The sequence below is a fragment of the Argopecten irradians genome, chromosome 1, assembly GCF_041381155.1.
Source record: "Argopecten irradians isolate NY chromosome 1, Ai_NY, whole genome shotgun sequence".
Lineage (NCBI taxonomy): Eukaryota > Metazoa > Mollusca > Bivalvia > Pectinida > Pectinidae > Argopecten > Argopecten irradians.
In genome coordinates this window covers 51065572-51087377 of record NC_091134.1, presented here as the reverse complement: position 1 = coordinate 51087377, position 21806 = coordinate 51065572, and the positions used below count along the sequence as shown (strand labels likewise).

Genomic DNA, 21806 nt, shown 5'->3' with positions numbered 1-21806 from the left:
TATTACATGTAGTAGTAAGCAGACAAATTATAAACTGGAGGTCCCCTGACATCAGCAAAGACAATGGATGATTTTCCAATTAATCTCTATCTATATTATGTTTCTGGTAAGTCGATCGACCTGTTAAAAACCAGTGTACACACAAAAACAATAAACAGATCTAGATATTTCTTACTGTTGTACAAAGTCTTACAGCACTGATGTTTAGTTGAATCTGCAAGATGTTCGTTGTGAGTAGCGAGGTGTTCTACGGACCTAACATACTTTTGATCACGACAAATTCTGAATCTTAGCCGCTGTCTCTTTTTCTTTCACTTACTAAACTGTTTACATTTTGGGGCATCAATTATGATTATCGTACAGTGCAGAGTTTGTATGTAGACCTGTCTTAATCATGACTGGAAGAACTTATTGTATACAAACTGAGCATCGATTCCAGATGGTGAGGAAGTTGGAGATGACTTCACTCCTAGTGGGATTTCCACTTGGAATCTCTTTTGGATGCTGATGATTGACATTTCTAGGGTTTAATGTTAATGGTCGAATATGTTTTGAAGGATGAAAGTCTTGTGGAAATATACTTGGGCGTCGCGTTTGATTATGACATTATAAAGCTTGCCGAGATCTACAAATGTACCGCTTCAAACTCGGGTAATACCTTTGGTCTTGCGTGTATGATGTATCTCTCATTAGACGCGGTATTTGGTCATTGACTTAGTGTATTTGAGTTAGAAAACAATTATCAAAATTGACGCTACATGCTATTTAATGTCACCTTGCATCTTTTTGTGTCGCTTGCAACGCAAGGGCGATATATAGGTATCGCCGTCCGAGAAAAGGTTTCCGTTTAATAACTTTAGTATTTATGCACAGGCGTCTGCATCTGGTTTTGGAAAAATACACTGCAATATACCAAATTGATTGAAATCGGACCATAAATCACAGGCGTCTGCTTCTGGTTTGATAAAAAATATAATAACCTACCACTACTATACCATAAATCACAGGCGTCTGCTTCTGGTTTGATAAAAAATATAATGACCTACCACTACTATAGTAGTGGTAGGATATTATATTTTTTTTATCAAACCAGAAGCAGACGCCTGTGATTTATGGTCCGATTTCAATATATAGTATATATATATACAATTTTTGTGTTCCCTGTTTTAGATCAATACATGTATGTCAATAATATTATATGTAAGAGTTTTAGTCGCAAGTGACCTATTCTAATCGCCTTTGTCTGTCGTCGTCCGGCGTATGTCCATAAACGATTTACATTTTCTACTTCTCTAAAACAGCTGAAGCAAATTCAATCAAATTTTGAACAAGTCTTCTAAGGCATGAGTCCAATCAGAATTAAAAAATATATATGGTCCCATCGCCAGGAGGTTGTGCAAAGTGCCAAAAGGGGTAGAGTCAAATACTTTTCATATAGCTAGTATTAAGATCATTCACATATTTTTTAGCATTGGTTATTCAATTTCCATTGGAAATGGTTCGAACTTAGTTAGAATTATTAGTCTGAGAAAGACTTCAAGAGCCTGATATGTGCAAAGGACCAATAAATAGTGTTTATATGTCTTTGTTTCATTCTGTATCAGAACTCAGGTGACCGTTAAGACCCATGTGCCTCTTGTTCATGAATCATATGCACGGAATGCAACCGCGCATAATTTAGAAAAAAAATTAATTTCATCGGACGAAAATATGATTAAAAAAATATTTCGTAGTCTAATTGTAACCATATCATGAAATATCATAAATACTATATAAGCTACTTCTATGCTTCCAGTGTTTTGGTCTGATAATGTGCATTAAATTTTGCTAATATATTGTTGTTTTTTGCATTTCGCATCTCACATCGGCGCTAGAACCGATCGAAAGAACGATAAACAGTTCATTATTTCAAGCTGCTAACTTGATATGTACAAGTTACTCGACAGTTCTGATTAATTTACCACACTGTTATATATAATTTAAAAGACTTTTTGTTAATCCGCTCAATGATTGAAGTACCTGCTATTGACAGCAGCAAATATAATGACATGGTTATTTGGCGAAAGAATTATGACAAAAACTGCTCCACTTTGCTTTCCGTAAACGTATATGTCCCCATACATTTGTATTTTGTCAACATTTACAAACAGTTTAACAAATAACATGTCAACAACAAGGCCTTAGATCAGCCAACACATGAAACATGTAATCTTTTGGTCAACATCAGAACTATCAACTTCCTGTGTTATCAGCGTGATAAAGGTATTTCCATATTGATAGTACCAAGGCTTTATTGCATTACCACAAAACCGAGTAAATACGTTACCAATGGCAGTGTGGATATAAACTTATTACTCTAGGATGTCTTGGATGTAAAATCCTAATAGTAATGTTAAACTAATGCATTACTTTAGTTTGGCCCTAAATAACCTTAGTTGTCAAAGGGCCGTAAAAAGCAAAAAAAAAAAAAAAAAAAAAAAAAAAAAAAAAAAAAAAAAAAAAAAAAATCGAATCCTTTTACATGTACCTAACTCTCGTACCGTTACACAATATTTAAACAAAATAAAAAATAAAAATTGTTCTATATATTTACAATTATGACAAAAAAAGCAAAACCGCATTTATTGCATTTATTCAATCAAAATTCAAACATTCATCATAAAATACAACAAGTGATGATAACCAATACAAGAAAGGATTAAAATATGAAATATGTGTAATTTGAAATTTCTACAAATGAACTATCCTTAAACCTGTGAATATAAATGTAAAAATATTTAGTCGATGCAACTTTCAACACTACACTTTCCCCTTTTAATCTAAGTATAATTTATGACACATCCAATGGTAAAGACATTTATAATATCTAAAATTTTTTAGTCAATTTATTATATAATCACTTTCGGGTCTGCCCGCAAGAACTTAATGGCAAATAAGTACCAATATCATTCTTACATTTTTAATGATGAAGTGCCGATATCATGCTTACATTGTTAATGATAAAGTCCCAATTGTTAATGACAAAGTGCCAATAGCATTCTTACATTACTAATGATGAAGTGCTGCGCCAATATGCTTACATTACTAATGATTAAGTGCCAATATCGTTCCTACATTGTTAATGATAAAGTGCCAATATCGTTCTTACATTATTACATTTAATGATGAAGTGCCAATATCAATTCAAGCTTACATTACTAATGATGAAGTGCCAATATCATGCTTACATTATTACATGTTATGATGAAGCGCTAATATTATTCTTACATTACTAATGATGAAGTGTCAATATCATGCTTACATTACTAATGATGAAGTGCTGCGCCAATATGCTTACATTACTAATGATGAAGTGCCAATATCATTCTTAAATTATTGCATGTAATGATGAATGCCAATATCATGCTAACATTATTACATGTAATGATGAAGTGTAAATATTATTCTTACATTATAAATGATGAAGTGTCAATATTATTCTTACATTATAAATGAAGTGCCAAAATTATTCTCACATTACTAATGATGAAGTGCCAATATTATGCTTACATTATGAAAGATGATTTTATTCTAAGCAGGCCTGAATCTTATCTTAAACCGCAAACGAACGAACAAAGCATAAACAAAGATCCTATAAAACACTGAAATAAACCATTCAACATTTAATAAAAATTATTTTGAACCCATTTTGAAGAGAAATACAAAATTCAGGAATAATGATTTAATGTTCCTAAAAGAATAGAATAAACCCTGCAATGTAGACATCGTAGTATTGGTTCTATCCTTACGTATACTGATGCATGTCTGTATGGGGACCTGTCTGTCCAGACCTTTTACAATAAACATCGCATGTTTTAAAAAAAAAATTTGGCTGGCTAAACACATCATACTTGTCAGATTTCTCTTTAGTGTGTATTCTTAGGTGTTCCAGACAGACAAGACCTAACACTTGTATGATCTCTATATCATGTCATACTATGTACATTTATCCTGATACGTGTCTAGATCCTTAAATGAATTTCCTTTCTAAACCTATCTCATTTGTTAGGCATCACTGAAATTCATCTGTTTGTAACAAAATGGTACGTTTTCTGCACATGTCCTGTCCTGTGATGTACATACATTTATTCTGAGGTGTATACGTCGAGATCATTTTATGCTAAATCCTTACCATTTAAGGGTTCTCCCATGTATGTGTCCTGAGATGTGTCTGTAAGGCACCTTTCTGACAGAACTGCTGACCACAAACATCACATTTAAACGGCTTCTCTCCTGTATGTATCCTGAGGTGTGCCCGTAGGGACCCTGACTGACAAAACGCCTTATTGCATACATCGCATGTGTATGGTCTCTCTCCTGTATGTGTCCTGAGGTGTATTTGTAGGGATCCTTTTGTGCTTAGTGACTTACCACAGACATCACATGTGTATGGTCTCTCTCCTGTATGTGTCCTGAGGTGTATTTGTAGAGACCCTTTTGTGCTTAGTGCCTTACCACAGACATCACATTTGTAAGGTTCCTCTCCTGTATGTGTCCTGAGGTGAGTTTGTAGGGATACATTTGAGCTTAGAGCCTTACCACAAACATTGCATTGGTAAGGTTTCTCTCCTGTATGTGTCCTGAGGTGTGTTTGTAGGCTACTTGACTGGCTAAACCCCTCACCACAAACATCACACGTGTTAACTTTCTCTCCTGTATGTATTCTGTGGTGTGACTTAAGGGCACTCATCTGCCTGAACCTCTTGCAACAAAAATCACATTTGTAAGGCTTCTCTCCTGTATGTGTCTGGAGGTGCGTATGTAAAGATCCTTGAAAGCTAAACTCATAACCACATACCTCACATTTGTATGGTTTATCTCCTGTATGTATCCTGAGATGTACCTGCAAGGCACCTCTCTGATGGAATCCCTTACCACAGACATCGCATTGCCATATTCTAGGTGTTTCCCCAGTATGTATACCTAGATGTGTCTGAAGGGGACCTGGATATCTATAACTGTTCCCACAAAAATCACATTTGTAAGGCTTCTCTCCTGTATGTATCCTGATATGTGCCTTAAGGGTACATGTCTGACTAAACCCTTTACCACAAACGTCACATATATAAGGTTTTTCTCCTGTATGTATCCTGATGTGTGCCTTAAGGGTGCCTGCATGACTAAACCTTTTACCACAAAAGTCACATTTGAAAGGCTTCTCTCCTGTATGTACATGTATCTGGAGGTGTGCCCGTGCGAGACCTCTCTGCCTAAACCTCTTGCCACATACACCACAGTTGTAATACTTCTTAACTTTACGCGACTTTGGGTATTGCGTTGGACCACCTTTGTCACTTAATTCCTTCTCATCCTTCTCACAGTAATCAGATTGGTAACACTGCTCTGATCCGATATTCTGGTTTTGATCTGTCTCTGGTGTCTGTGTATTACTATCCTCCATTATCATTCTCAGTTCTCACAATGAGTGAGTCGCCACATGCAATATCTTCTTACTGATATTAGTGACAACCTGTTGAAACATAAAAATAAATATTTAAATGAAATGGTATCAACAGTCAGAGTGCCAAACTTTCTTTGATGTTTGTTTGTTTGTTTGATTATCTTAACGTCCTATTAACAGCCATGGTTATGTAAGGGCGGCCTCCCATGTATGCAGTGTGTAGTGTGAGTGAAGTGCTAGGTACGTGTTTTGGGAGACTGCGGTATGTTCGTATTGTGTCTTCTTGTATAGTGGAACTGTTGCCCTTTTTATAGTGCTATATACATATATATAGTGCTTATACTGACCACGGGTGAACCATTTGTTCCACTCCACTCCTTTAATGCTGAGCGCTAAGCAGGGGCAGAAATTACCACTTTTATAGACGTTGGTGTGTCTCGACCAGTGGACAGAACCAGAGCCTTCCTCACAGGGGCGAACGCTTAACTCAAGGCCAAAAGTGAGGCGAGTGCCAAACAAGATATGTCCAATTAAGACAATCTGCTAAATTGCAATATTAATATTATTAAGGCATGATTAAAAAATATCTGCCAACGCAAGAGACAAGAAAACCTTTTTATGTACATAAAAAGGAGTATTTGCTTACAACAATATTAGTTATATAGTAACGAATTTATCGCATCGAGGACCATTTATTTGATTCATTAATTCTTTGTTTCCTATTTGTTTGGTCAAGAATCTGAAATCAAACTTAAATCATACTGGCGCGAATGATAACAAACAATCGCCACTTTTAAAATAATTGGCCTAGGCTACATATTTATCTGTGTATTTCTTTCAAGAATTTTCAAATATTCTGTATGAGGAACCTGCAGAAGAATAATGAATAATTCATAAATCAACAATAATTTCGACATTCCTACAGTAGGCCAACCTCAATACGACATCAGATCGTCTGTATATTGAAAGCATCACAAAGAAGAGTGACACAAACATCCATCTAACATTGGAAGCACAATCTCCTTGATCATCTGTGCATTTTCGCTGAGATAATCACTTAAAAGTTATGCCGATAAATTGATTATAAGAGCGAAGCTCTTTCGACGCGCGAAGCGCGTCGAAAATCGAAGCCCTGTTCCGGTAACATGTACGTAAGCAAAAGTACATATTGAGATCAATGACCTGCATGCATGGATAGCTAAAAAAATTTCGTACTTCCGGTTTAACCTGCGTTGCTCCGGTACTGCTCTCTACAGTAAATATATATTTAACTAATGCAAATGCATAATAGGAGTAATCAAACATTTATAATTAGGGCCCCGCATCGAGATGCGGGTGCCCTATAGTAATCAGGTTGTCCGTCCGTCCGTCCGTCCGTCCGTCCGTCTGTCCGTTTTTTTTTTCTTTTGCACATTAATGATGGAAGGGAGTGGAGTATTTTCCCCATATTTTACATGATGATTCCCCATCCATCCTAGATCTGCTTGGTAATTTTTCAGGCTGAAATTAAATTAAAAAATCGGCCATCTTGGATTTTAACATTTAAAAAAATCACAATGTTGTTGCTCTTAACTGATAAACATTTTGTTATAACATTATGATGCAAAGTTGTTCAGAATTAAACAAGGAGTTGACTGTCCAAAGGTAAGGTCATGGGCCAAGGTTACTAAGTCAAAGGTCAAGGTCAAATTTATTTGAGTTAATTGTATGCTCTTAATGTAATGTTAGCTTGGAATCAGGATTCAAGTTAAATACTTGGAAGACTTTTTCCAAAGAATTATAATAATGTACCATCATCGGTTTCCCAATTAATGTTGACATTAATTATTTATTAGCAACATATAGCTAACACGGAAGAATTCGTTGTCAAAATACTACTTTTCCACTTAAGCACGTCAGACACATAGCGGGGCCCTTTCTGACGTGTCAGTGTTCTAGTTATTTTTTTAAATGATAAAAATAACTCTTTGAAAATTAAAAGCTATGGAATGCAGTCAAAATATCCACCAAGCGAAGATGAGCACAAGGAACCATGACGTCACATCATGTCAACAAATGGCGCGAAATCATATAGGATTCGCATACGCGGCACTCCAGGCCTTGCATGGACACAGAGAAATCCGAATCTTTGAGTTCATTTCTTTGAGTTAGGCTAATGTTAGACAATTATTTTATCATACACTTTAATAGTTTAAAGTACGTTATTTTATTTCTAAATTATGTCTTCTACGTGAAATAGAAATTAAAATAAACAAGTAGAGCTTCGCTCTTACCATGCCGTGCATGATTCATATTAGTTAATATTGATCTGTACAGGGGCGGATTCAGGATTTTAAGTTAGGGGGGGCGTGGGACAAAACCAATGAGGCGAGGGGTCTGGGGGCCGCCTAGGCCCCCAGAAGCTCACGAATGAATGCTGCAAAATCCTGCATTCTGGGGCATATATGAACACTTTTCCAGAAAATCATCAGGGTATTTTTTTGCCATTTTCATTCATCATTCTTACATTGTTACAATTGCAATGTCTCAAAACTTAATTTTTATGGGCAGCCCCAAAAGACCACGAAGAAATTGTGAAAATTGTGTAACTTCATATACACAATGTAGACTCCAGTACATTGCAGAACCCCTTCGGCACTTTGAAATCGTGTCCCACGAGAAACTTATCGCGCCTATTTTTAATCTCGTTTTCATAAGATTAATTCAAATTTTCTGCAGAGACAAATTCATCGAGACAAACATTAAAATTCCTGTATTTGGATAACTACACATAAAACAGACACTAAAATCTATTTGTCAAAAATGTATAATCTGTAAACTGTTGTCAAGCGTTAGCCGTGATGTCATGCATCCAGACGCCAAAGATGACCCCACAAATTTTCGCATATTTCAGAGGAATTCCAGTTGAATGACCGACCGATTTTCGATATCCTGTCGATGAAAAATATAGTGATAATGCTAGGCACCAAAATCGTCAATAGTGTCTAGAATTGTATTTAAAGTTCAACGAAAATTCGATCACAATTTTAATTTCGTGACAGAATGAACACATTTAAGTTAAGTTTCTACTTACCAATACCATTCGTGTTTTATGCTAAATTATACGTCATCTACATCCATACCGATGGTCATTTTATCATCATAATGACAGTCCATGTATGCCCAAAGGCATCTGCGGAGAATGAAAAGCGACAGTCCATAAGGTATATTAAAGTTCACTAACAAAAACACACAACAGTTAATAATGTTGTACAGAATAACTTTTGAAGATTGTTCATTGCACAATTAAGTATTGATGTTCAAATTGTAAAACAAGCCTTTGAAGCGCAAAGGTTTTCAAATGTTTTAAGTTTGGCAGATTACTGTATAAGAAACAACGTCAACGTTTCTACAAAGAACCACTTACGTGATAACAGTACACGTTTTTAGACTTATGAAGATAATTGTCAGCTTGCATTATGTTGTTTTGGAAAACTACACGAAGTTGAAGAATTACCGTATTCATCATTGGCGAGTATGTTTTCTTCATTGGTCAACAGATAGAGGATTCAGAAGAGTCATTCTTCGCGGATGCCTTTGGGCGTACATATTAATGATCTTTTCGTAATTCAGTTCAATGTCTCTATGGATATACATTAGGACAAGCGAGTTGAAACGGTCCGCTCCCATGGTACTTCGGTAGGGAGTTTTCACAAATTTTAACGTGGAATTTGCCCTTTCAACACTGGAGCCTGTCACTGATGTTAGCAAATGAAGACTCAGAATTTTCTTTATATTCGGATACATAAGATGACATGTTCTGCTGTCAGCAATAGTTCTCTCTATCGTATCAGGCTTCTCATCTGCTCCCTGCCACATCACCTTCCACAGCCGAACCTCCTGTGGGAATACCTCTGGTGATGGCAAATCTTCCCTGTAACTCGCCAGAATGTCGTTTATCTGTTCCTCAGTTGTACTGTGTACATGGGATGGAATAAGATTAATGGCTTGAGAACTGCTTGGTATGTCAAATGGTTAAATCTGTCATTGAATTGCTGTAACAGCGAATCTAGATAAGGCAGGAATATTGATCTCTTGAAATAAATCAGAGGAGTATCGGCTGGTGTGTTGTTTCGCTGTGTTTGACGACCGCATCTTCGTGGGATATCAAGAGCTGCAAGTCCTGCTTTTTGTGCCATGATTTCCATCTTTTCAAAGATTGTGTTGTAACATGTTTCATCTCTTCTACATTCCTGAAGTATTTGTTTCACGTGCGTCACTATTCTATATCCCGTTACAACAATCCATTGATGTGCCTTGTAGTTTTCTACTTAGACCTTTTGTATAGCCAAAAAAGAACAAAATTGTCTGGAAGGAAGCTATGAAGGTTGGATCCGTGATTCTTTTCAGTAACCCATAGGCATCTCCAACTGTTTTTGTGTCCCAGTTTTCTTCTGTCATGCTTATTGATTCCAGGCAATTTAAGATTGCCTCGTACATGACGTCGAAGTCAAACAACGTTGTGTGCTTTTCAGTCCATCTTGTTTCGCAGAACAAACTGAATTTGGTCTTAGCAATCTTCTCATCAGTAGGTAGTCCCGTATTAGCGTCATTGACAGCTTGTTCAAGCCTTCGAGATCGTTTTGGCGAATATTTGAAGAAGATGCCTAATTGTTTTAGGCTTTCTAGCATTAGATGTACTTCCTTGACTTGGCAGCTCTTACATGAAGCTAAGTTTAAATCATGGCTTGAACAATAATGGTACACTGCCTTTGGATATTGACGGGTAAATTGAGCTGCGCATCCTCTTTGGCGACCTGCCATGTTTCCTGCGCCATCCATTGTCATTGACCTACACATATTGGGATCTAATCCAATGTCCTGAAAACATTGGATGATATATTGGCAAATGGCTTCTCCCGTAATACACTCACAGGGAACAAATCCTATGAGTCGCTCAACCGGTTGGTGACCTTTGATGTAACGCAGAACAATTCCTAGTTGTTCCCAGTTGCTACTGTCCGACACTTCATCGCATTGGAATCCAAAGTATGGTCCTGCAGTTTGACTCATGATTTCATTGACTATGTTTTGTTGCAAAAAGTCTTTTATGCACACCAAGAAGTCGTTTTGCGATGTCTTTGAGGTGTATGTTGCGTTCTTTTTGCAGGACTCCAAGTGATCTTTTAGAATGGAGTCCCCTGAATCAATTCTTAGTTTTAAGAGTTCTTTGAAATTACCATTGTTATTGATATTTTCCCTCTCGAATGGGCTCCCATCATCCCTATGACCTCTCAAAGCAATGCCCTGTTTGCCACAAAATTCAAGGCATTTCAGGATGGATCTTAGAATAACTTTATTCTTGTTTACAAGAATCGCTCTACTATCTTCCATAACAATATCTATGCGCCTCTCAGGGAAATTCAAAGTTGCCCTAAACTCGTTGTACTTGGCAACTGAGTCTTGATGGTAGTCACAGCACGCATGTTTCTTTAAGTCATGTAGGGCATCCTTCCAGTTTTTGTACGGTTCTATGACCAGTTTCTTAGGTCGTCTATGTTTTGTGTCAGGAAACAAAACACAGGGGAGGCAATACAGACCATCGGTTACTTTGGAATAGGTAAGGAACTCAAATTTTTGGAACCAATCTCGACAGCACGACCTTTTCATAACACCGTCTTTGTTTCGCTTATCTTTATATTGTTTCGTTGGAAACTTGAAGGTCATTTCAGGAATTCTTTTATCAATCAATATCTTTTTTATGTCAGTGGATATTCCACGGCCTATGAAATGACTGATATCAATGTCATGGAGTGGTCTGTGTACTGATCTTTGATGGGCATGACAGGAATCGTCAAGGTTTGGATGTTGAGGAGAGTTAAGAGTATCATTAGGCGTTTGAACAGGACAGGACTCGTCAAGGTTTGGATGTTGAGGAGAGTTGAGAGTATCATTAGGCGTTTGAACAGGACAGGACTCGTCAAGGTTTGGATGTTGAGGAGAGTTGAGAGTATCATTAGGCGTTTGAACAGGACAGGAGTCTTCAAGGTTTGGATGTTGAGGAGAGTTGAGAGTATCATTAGACGTTTGAACATGACAGGACTCGTCAGCGTTGGTTTGTTGAGGAGAGTTGAAGGTATCATTAGGCGTTTGAACAGGACAGGAGTCGTCAAGGTTTGGATGTTGAGGAGAGTTGAGAGTATCATTAGACGTTTGAACAGGACAGGACTCGTCAGCGGTGGTATGTTGAGGAGAGTTGAAGGTATCATTAGGCGTTTGAACAAGACAGGAGTCGTCAGCGTTGGTATGTTGAGGAGAGTTGAGAGTATCATTAGACGTTTGCACAGGACAGGAGTCGGCAACGTGGGGATGTTGAGGAGTTTGAATTGATGAGTATAGCGAAGTCTCTGTTTCGTATGGGGAGTTGTCGGTTTCCTTTGGACGTTTCTGTCGAGGAAAAAAATCGATTTAAAGCAATTTCTATTTCTTCGCTTCTTCAAATTTGAATCTCGTCTGTTCTTTCTTAATTTGTACTTAATTAAATAAACCATACCGCTTAATGTCAAAATTGCAAATTTAGTCATTTCGCGTGCGGATATGTCAGTTTCAAACTTTGTGCGGTTTTGATTGGATTTGAATTGCTTGTTTTTTGACATTAGAGTTCGACAATACTATTAAGCTTGCTGAGAAAGAGGTCACCGCACTATGGCTGTCATAAAATTTACCAATTCGATGCTTTCACTATGGCACCTGTATGCTTCAAAAACGTTTTGCAATGGTATCATAATCAAACGCCTTGTAGAATGTGAAAGAAAATGGAAAACAATTCACTAAAATTTACTACATGCAACAGACTACTAAAATAATCATTCAAAGATGGACGTCTTTCCAATTTTATATATAAATGAAGAGTAAAGACAACTGTTGGAATCTCTTGGTTACATAGTGTGTCAAGAGGAAATGCATGTAGTTTCCTACAAGTATACTCTAATTTCATTCTAATACATACCGCAAGAACACGTGCATCTATATCATCATGCCACCGGTGTTCCGTTGGAGAAGAAAAGGTCACGGGTGTTATCTCAAATGGTATATCTGGTGATGACCAGATGGACTGACACATTTCTTTCAAGTATTCCACTAAGAAAACTACTGATTTGACTTTTAAAAGTCTTGCTTTTCCATTAGGGCAGGATCTACCAAAGGAATCTCTGCTGTTGGAGTCCATAATAAAAAAATTAACGTCATTGTCGATTACACCAATGGTAACGCCTGGATTGTCACCAATTGTGACAAAGCACGTCTTGGAGTCAGACAAACATTTTTTCATTCCATTTGTCAGTTCAAATGTGATGCTATCATTGTTATCTGTTGTCTGTGTCATCAGTCCGCTTCTTGGCTCTTCGTAATGAACTGATACTGTACGGTCGTTCAGTCGAACAACCGAAGGAAGTTCAGATATCAGCAGAGGTCCTCCTCGGTTCAGTTCCAAAAAGAGATCAGTGCCATTTTGAAGAAATGTGTCTATGTCTTCAGTTTGGTATGTAACCGAACGGTAGATTGAGGATGAAGCAAGGAATAATAAGACTACACATGTACACTGCTGTCCCCCCTCGTTCAGCTCTCCTTGATGTCGACTTCCCGATGCAATGCATTTTATCCTATAATGAATCAAATAAAGGATAGTCATGCTCGATATGAAAGCTAACAGTTAAAAGGGCAGAATATTAACTAAGTTCCCAGAGGGATATTGGCGCCCACCAAAGAATGATCCATGTCTGACAAATTTTCATTGGTTATATGCCAGGAATCAATTGTGACGTCATGAGATCAACCATTACCTTAAAACGACGTCAAGAATTTTAAGGGAAGCAGGGTAAAATTAGCATTGTGTAAACCTGTGATGGGTTAGTGTTGTTTCCTTCCGCTCCGACACTATATACATTTGTGGGATGTGTTCACGATGTTTGCATGTGCTCGATGTGCGATGTGGGCGGTATAAGATATCTCATATAGTATATGCAAAGGCATATTACCTGTACATTTCGGACAAGTAGGAAAACATTAGTAAAAAGCTACTTCTATATTGTATGTGAGTTACTAAATCCATGTGTGTAAAAAGAGCGGATTGACAAAACGCGCACAGCTCTTGCTCGTGCTAAATACGAACTATTCCGTATTGGCATATTACAGACTTATCTGCACTTGCGGGTAGGTATTGTTTTGTGACGTCATGTGTTTGCGAGCGTAACGTCATACTTTTCGGAGAAAACGACCAATCTCTCCCAGGGTTCATTAAGGTCCCCACATTGAAATTGTGGGGACCGTAATCCACCATGGGAGAGATTGGAAAACGACGTGAATTGCCAATCATTCCCAGAGTTCATTGCGGTCCTCACATTAACCTCTGTCAACGGCTCACGAACTGACCGTCTGTTCATCGTCATGACGTAATATTCTGTGACCTCTGTTGGCCTCGGGGGGTCACAGAATATTACGTCATGACGATTGTTTAATACGTTGTGTCCCTTTATATATTACGTCACAGTGATTGTTTTTGAAACGGCGGACGTCGTATGCCAAAATTGTGACTATAACTAACAAGTAAATCTAATGCACCCTTGGAGAGATTGGCGAATTGCGCTCACAAAATAATGACGTAACAATCAATACCTACCCGCAACTCCGGAATAGGTAAAATGCACGTGACGTATTATGAATCTCCCATGTCAAAAATAAATTTTATACAGAAGTCTATTTCATTGTTCGCACAATAAACAGAAAATGTATTCCTTAATATTATGTGTTAAATAATAATTGCTAATCTATACTGACTCTTTCCCTACAATCATCAGGATGTATACAATGTATATGAGGTATGAATTTATAAATTTATTTGATATCATGTGATTCAGACCATATTTTTTAATATATATTATGTCATAACCAAGGATTTCTATTGTTTGTTACAATGAAAAGAACAGATTGACCTGGTTGTAATTTGAAAACTGAACCTTTAGCACATTGTGCCATGTCCCTAAATAAGAACATTTATGTATCAGATATGATTCATATTTTGATATTTATGTTTGGATTTATAAAACAATCACCTGTAGGTCGAAACGGGCCGATATACGCTATACCTGTTAAAATACAACGTGTCCGAATTCATCTTTTATTTGGCTCATTTGGAGTCGTTAAAATAAAATTGTAGACCCCTAGATCATGTGGTGCATACATTTTTTTAACAAATACAAAATGTGGTGGACTATATGGAATCTGAAATCATACGTGATTTCCGTTTTACTGTGAACTGTGACCTTGACACCAACGTAACACAAAACTTATATATATATTACTTCTTTGACCCTTATATAATATCAAAGAAACACAATTTAACAAAGCATGGCAATTTATTGACTCGTGCCCTATCCGGGCCTCGAACTCACGATCTACGGCACCCAATCGCCTAGCCAAACTTATATACCTGAGCCTTCTACCACTGCGCCACATCTTAAATCTGTTTTCAAACTCACTGTAGTGCAACTAGTACGGCAACGATGTTTTGATCCGTTTCCGGTATCGCTTTGATATACGAGTACCGAGTAGGCAGGTTCCAACTTGTAGAGTTTAAAGACATTGTGTATGGTGTTACAGACCGATATTCAGCTCAAGTGTTAATTAGATATCCTACCTTGTATCAAGATCGTGATTTCACGCAAAGTACTCCTATTTATCATACTATTGTGACACTTATATACAGCTTAATGCGAGTTCCTAGCAAAAACTGTAAGTTTTCAATTGAATCTTGCTTATTATTCAAGATATTCACAAAATATGACTGAGAAACAAATTATTAGGTTCATATGTATCAATCTGATATGCACTTTGCTAAATTTGATGAAGAATAAAGGGTGTTTGACCCATTGTTTATATCGTTGTGTCAGTCTTTGCGCAACGGTTTTGATCGATGATATTGCGAAAAAGTGTACGGTTTGGAGTTTGAGATTGCAACGGTTTGGTATTATTTATATGATGACATCTCCATGCGTAATAGAATCCAACCGTAACGTATTAACCATTAGTTACAGTTTATATAATTATAGACCCACCAGAGTGCCCATAGACCATTTTGACGTTTTAGTGACCTAGATAAAAAATCAGTAAAAATCATATTCTACATTAAACTCGCGTAGTACAATAATGTAGAATAGGATGTTTACCGATTTTTTTTATCTAGACCCCTATAACGTCTAAAATGGTCTATGGGTACTCTTGTGGGTCCACGATTACATTAAAATTAATGTACACATAAATATATAAACTGTAAATAATTATCAGATCCCTAGCTGTGACATTAATAACATTTGTCCAGTTCACCTTTCAAATGATAGTTCGCCGCTGTCCATTCGGTCACACTGACCAATGCATATATACTATTACTAATTAGGCACATTTTCATTATACGAATGAGATGTGTGTACCTGCATCTGATATGCACATGACTTCGTATACCGTTTTTATGCCCATCATCACAATGCCTATAAGGTCTCTCAAATCCTTTGATGTGGGATTAAGGAGTTTTTACTTTTGAAAACTTTTGAATGTATGAAACATTTTATCACACACCTACAAAAACTATTTTGGGAGAATTTTAACGGCAAAATTTGTTGTAAATATGCAATAGATTCGGACATCTTGTTCCGCCGTCCTCGAATCCTAGCGTAACCACAAGGATCTGAGAATAAGCTACAGTTCATTTCAATATGGACCAATCAAAGAGCCCATAGACCATGTTTACACGTTTAAGGGGTCTAGATAAAAATCGTTTAACTCACATTCTACAAAGTACGTATATATTGCGAAAGGTGGAAAGCTCCCCGACACACACAAAAAAAAAACAAGAAAAATCTACCACGCCTACGCTTTAGCGGCCAAAATTCATTTTTCTAGGAAGCTTAAGAAACAGATTACTACCGTTGGAAAGAGCCATGTTTTTCTGTTTAAAATCGTATAAAATGGTCCATGGGCACTGTGTTGGGTGAACATTGATACAAACTTAAGCTAATTATCATACTCTTGTTGGCGTAACGTCTTGGTTTCTTGATGTCTCCGAATCGTTTTTGAAATAACGTCAGATTGAATTTCGTGCCCGTTAAGAACCGATATTTATATTGTCACTGTACACATGTACAGTACCTTTGTCTGGCTATTAAACCCATTGTATGATAATTCTCAATATTAGCATTGGCAGTTACATGTAGATTTTGTTGTACTAATTTCTTCAGAGTTCAAGAGGTCACAAAAAACTGAGTTTAAGTCATTGTGAGAATTCGTTGAATAACGTTAAAATATTCTTAAAACTGTAAAAAGTATATATATCTTTGTATATTTGGTTTATCGGTAGTCAAATACTGTCATTGTTTAATCGGTTGTTCATGACAACACACAAATAGAAATCGAACCAAGCATTTCCCCCAATCTTCAACTGTTTATCAAATAATATTCTTACTGATACAGACGTATCCGAACGCGTTTTGTAATCAAACTTTAGTTTGTTTTCTTCTTTATAACTGGAACGACTAGTGACTTTGCCTGTGTATCACTAGTGCAATGAAGCATTCGTTGTCATATTTTGACATGCATTGGTGTGTGACATAAATTGATTGTTCTAGCATATCTATCATGGTGCGGATGTATGTTAAAACACAGTCACATGATATATATTTCTATTATGGTGTGTTGATTCGCACCAAGAATTTATAAGTATATTTAAGTCCTTGTGCGTGCTATTCGATATGCTTTTTTAAATTACAATAGCCAATGTATGCAAAAACGTTACTGTACACGTATCAAGCGCATTACGGGATAAACTAGTATACCCATTTCTAGTCTACTACAAAATTAAGATAGCATTACCAGTATTTGAAACTTACTTTACTTGAAGCTTTCCTAAGTCGTCTTACCGCATACACGTTAAATATTATGTCTAATGAATTTAATTCTAAAAATAGTACACAAAATTGGTCCATTTTTATGTCATTTTCTGAAAGAAAGAAATTCTCACTTTTGTTTTTAACTTGTATCTCAACCGTACACTATTGAAATTCAAAACCGTTGCGACACTAGTCTGATATCGAACACAAATTGTTGAATTTCATAAGTATTTTCACCATTATTGTAAACAAATTATATACCAATGGGAACGGGAAAGTCTAAATATTTCCAATATTGAATCACAGTAAAACTATACCTCAATATAAGTCGGTGAATCGAAGCTGAACGAAAAATTTAGCTGTGTTTACTGTCATGTGTGATATTCAAATGCATTTTTTGAAATATAAGAAAACAGATAATAATATATTCTTTTGGTTTGGTTGAAACTTATCATACTTTTCAGCAATCACTACATACCAGGAATCATGGTATCATCCGTAACGCCAGCAAATTAGTGATACAAAGCACAGTACCGTGGTCTTCATGTCGCCGAAGCGATACCGGAAACGGATCAAAACATCGTTGCCGTACTAGTTGCACTACAGTGAAACTGCTCTTCATGTATGCACACGACATATTTTACTGCTGTTTCGTTAACTCCATAGTAAAATAACATGGGCTTTTTACAAATTAAATTTAAATTACATGGTTATAACTTGCGCTACGGCTGCGCATTGCCAACATGTATATATATCATGTTTTTGATTATACGATTTTCGAATTTTTTTAACCATTTTGTTTTTATTTTGATACTCCAATTAGATTATGAGGGGCGAAAAGGTTATTATGATTAAATTGTAGCTTATAGAAAAAAAAATTATGTATACGTTATGTAAAACTCTCTGAGCCCAACCAGAGATGTAAAACTCCGGCCCAAAATTCTAAGCGTTCAGAATGTACACAGATTTTCAATATGTCTAGACTACGAGCCTTCCTTAAACTGCATATTTTTCTGATGGTTGCTTTGTGTAGTCTTATTGATGAACGATGTAATGCATCATGTGATCCTTCGTGAATTGCCTATAATGATCTAGATTCCAAATTGTAAAAAAAATAGGTAAAGTATGGTTTTAAGTTCTTTATCTGATATTTTAGTTACAGAATTACGTATCTGCAACAATTAATAGCAAATATAGGGAATCGATAAAAAAAGCTTACAACCCCTCTCCCCCCCCCCTCCAAAAAAACCAACAATAATAATGACAGCATTGATTTTAACAGGCGGAGTGTGTACCTGTGTGATAAGGTTTTCATTTGCAAACTAGGTTTGGGGTGTTCGAGGAGAGGGGAGGTGTGTGTGTGCGTGTGTCTGTGTCACTGTGTGTGTGTGTGTGTGTGGGGGGGGGGGGGGGGGGGGGCTCCCGGGGAGGATTGTGATCGGTGACCAGGGCCCAAATTTCTATTTTGATTTTTTTTCTTAGCTACACTATATACTCAAAATTAACAAATCCAAATGTAAACTATTTTGTTACGTAAAATGTCGAATATTTCTATGGACAGTCACACTCATCAGCTTTAGTTCATTCCTCTCTACTGTTAAGCTTTTGACTCACCTAGTATCAGTGGTCCGATAAAGTTAAACTTTGATTGATTATTTATAAATTAAATCTAAGATAAACAATTTCTAAACTAATTACCCATTCTGTATGTCGTCTATTTTAAAGAAAGTCTCCAAACGTGGCTGAATGGTAGTCTTTGGTAACTTTCTCCGCTTCTTCGCCGAAGGCAATGACGTCGCCATTTTTGAAATATGCCGCCGTAAAACTTTTTTCAGGGGAGCTAAATCGTATAGTTTTAACAGTAAGAGTAATCTCCCTTCGAATGGGAACTATATTTTTCCTACAAAGATAACTTAGGAAGATTATAGTACTGTATACCAGTAGTACATAATATATTTAATTAGAAAACACAATACGATACACATTTTTGTTCTATTATTCGTTTATTTTATTGACAGAATTGTCGTCTTTTGTTAACAACTAACACATATGGAATGGTACACAACCTATCACGTCGACTTGCACCACTAAAATAATGTTCACACATGTAGTATAAAAGTGTCATAAATTTCTCTCTCATTTTTTTCTCTTCCTTTCTCTCTTTTTCTCCTTCTCTTTCCTCTCCTCTCCTTCTTTCCTTCCCTTTCATTTTTTGGTCCTCGAATTTTAGGGGGGGCGTACGCCGGGTCGCCCCCCCCCCCCCCCCCCCCCCCCCCCCCCCCCCCCCCCGTGGATCCGCGCCTGCTGTAGGTACGAACACATTCATTTGTTTATAATCACAGTCTAGAAAACGCTTGAATTGTTACGTTTGACTTTCGCCGCGTCATCAACTTTCAAACTGGCGTAGGGGAAGCAACTCGTATTTAAGAGGAAAGTCGCCGATCAGTTTCACACAGGCACTTGTGAAACCGATCAACGTCATGTTTGTGGGACTGAGCGATTTTCTTAATACTTAAATAAAGTAGGTGTTCGAGCATTGTACTGTTCGAGTCATCTACATCTACATCTACCAAGTAATCGACCTACTCCATCATATTGAAGATCATGTCGATATTGTTGAAGGTGTGGCTATGAATAGGGGAAGAGAAGAAAATAATTAGAGATGAAAGACGAGTTTTGAAGGAGTCAAGTGACTTTGAGATTACAAGATCTTGCGGAAGAGAGTCTACAAGTAACAACTTACTACAATGTACAAACAGAGGTTATGCCTTAGACTTAAGCTTAATTTACATTGAAATAAGCCAAGAGCACGGGACTGAGATGTTCCTCGTGTTTCGGTGATATATCGTTGTTATTTCGCGAGATTTTGAGTTCGATGGCGGTCGTTTTCAAAAACTCAAGTTTACTTTAGGCCTAATGTTGTAGCAGACGACACGTCATTGTCATTGATGACGTCTTACCTTCAACACAGCTAGATTATTGTAGACAATTTTCCTATTACATCAATATATAGGAATGCAGATATCTGGCAAAATATTTTTAGCTCCTGTGCGAGACTGTTCCTGCAACGTATGTTCGACAAGCGTCTTCTGTACCCAGATCTAAATGGAAGGAACGATAACTCTAGGTCTAGATATATAGCTCAGATCTAGCCATAGCCGAGGTTAACGCGATGACCCTAACTGTACTGTATGTGTACATTTCAGTTCGTGTATTATTGTGCATGTTGAATTGGCTTATTTGAAGCGCTTCAAGTAAGATCTTAGAAAAATGCTTTATGCATGATCACGTTTAAGGATGTACATGTGCACAAAATTTTCTCGTGTTAAACTTTTTTCTCAACAGATTTTTGGAAATGGGAGTTCATGAAGGAAATGGGGAAAAACATACTTTTTAACTATTGTATATGGTTAAAACGGCAAAATTCCCATTAGGTCCAATATTTTGTCATCAAGTTTTCCTTGAGTGACAATAGTTAAAAATCGCGCAATCGTTTAAATATATCGATATATTTACATAACTTTCTCTTTACAAACCCCTGTATCCTGGCTGCAATAGTGCTTACACGATAGACTAAAGCCATTGCAGGACACATGAAAATATATTGAACAGATCTCGACTCAAAATTATTGCTAGTTTTTTCATGCGTCTGTGTTAGGGATATTTACCAAAATATAAAAAGTATTGTCAAAAAAGCCAACACGACTCCAGATTTTTAAGTTTTAAAGTTAGATAGTGATATTACTTAGAATAACAATTGGCTAAATTTTCAAAGTGAATGAACGGACGTGGATGAATTCGAGACTGTATAGTCACTTGGGAGTATCGAAACGAGAGGAAGAGAAGATAGTATGGTAAACATCGATTATTGCCAATATCCAAAACAATAATGTTTTACACTGTTTCCTGGTATATGAAAATTTTATTATAAAACAAGTGGTCAAAAAATAATTATCCAATTCAATCACTCGACATTTGAAAAAACCAGCAGCGTAAATCCTAAAGAAATTATGCTTCGTTACTTTATTTTAGGTTACTATATCATTAAGACAATGCATTTGGGTAATTTGAATACTACTTGTGTGGCAGTTACCTGGAATAACATTGGTTATTTTCAAAAGCTGACGGAAAGGACATGTACTAAAAAGATAAAAAAAACTTCCTCTTTGCTAAATTACTACATGTGCCATGATAATTGTAAACATATGTGCTTTTAATTGAAACCATAATGGGTCTTAGCTACTGAAGGCGTTAAACACAAACCTGACCATGTTTTGAACTGGCACCAACCACGAAAATGACGCTTCAATCTGGTTATCTTTTGTAATTATCGGTTTTGTCGCTTTTTTCAGTTTATGAATGGAAATATGTTCATATAATCTTTCTGAAACAATAAATGGCGTTAGGTTCACAAACCTATTACATACCAATCTATTCTGTATTTGCATATT

General features: G+C 36.7%; 1 protein-coding gene across 1 annotated transcript; it reads right to left on the bottom strand.

The window, feature by feature from the left end:
- Positions 1-2330: 2330 nt before the first annotated feature.
- LOC138332063 (zinc finger protein 235-like) lies at positions 2331-20447 on the bottom strand. Its single transcript, XM_069280013.1, has 2 exons — positions 20316-20447; positions 2331-5509 (listed from the first exon to the last, which is right to left on the bottom strand). The coding sequence occupies exon 2, from the start codon at positions 5444-5446 to the stop codon at positions 4175-4177; it is 1272 nt and encodes a 423-aa protein (XP_069136114.1). The 5' UTR covers positions 5447-5509; positions 20316-20447; the 3' UTR covers positions 2331-4174.
- Between the last annotated feature and the right edge of the window lie 1359 nt (positions 20448-21806).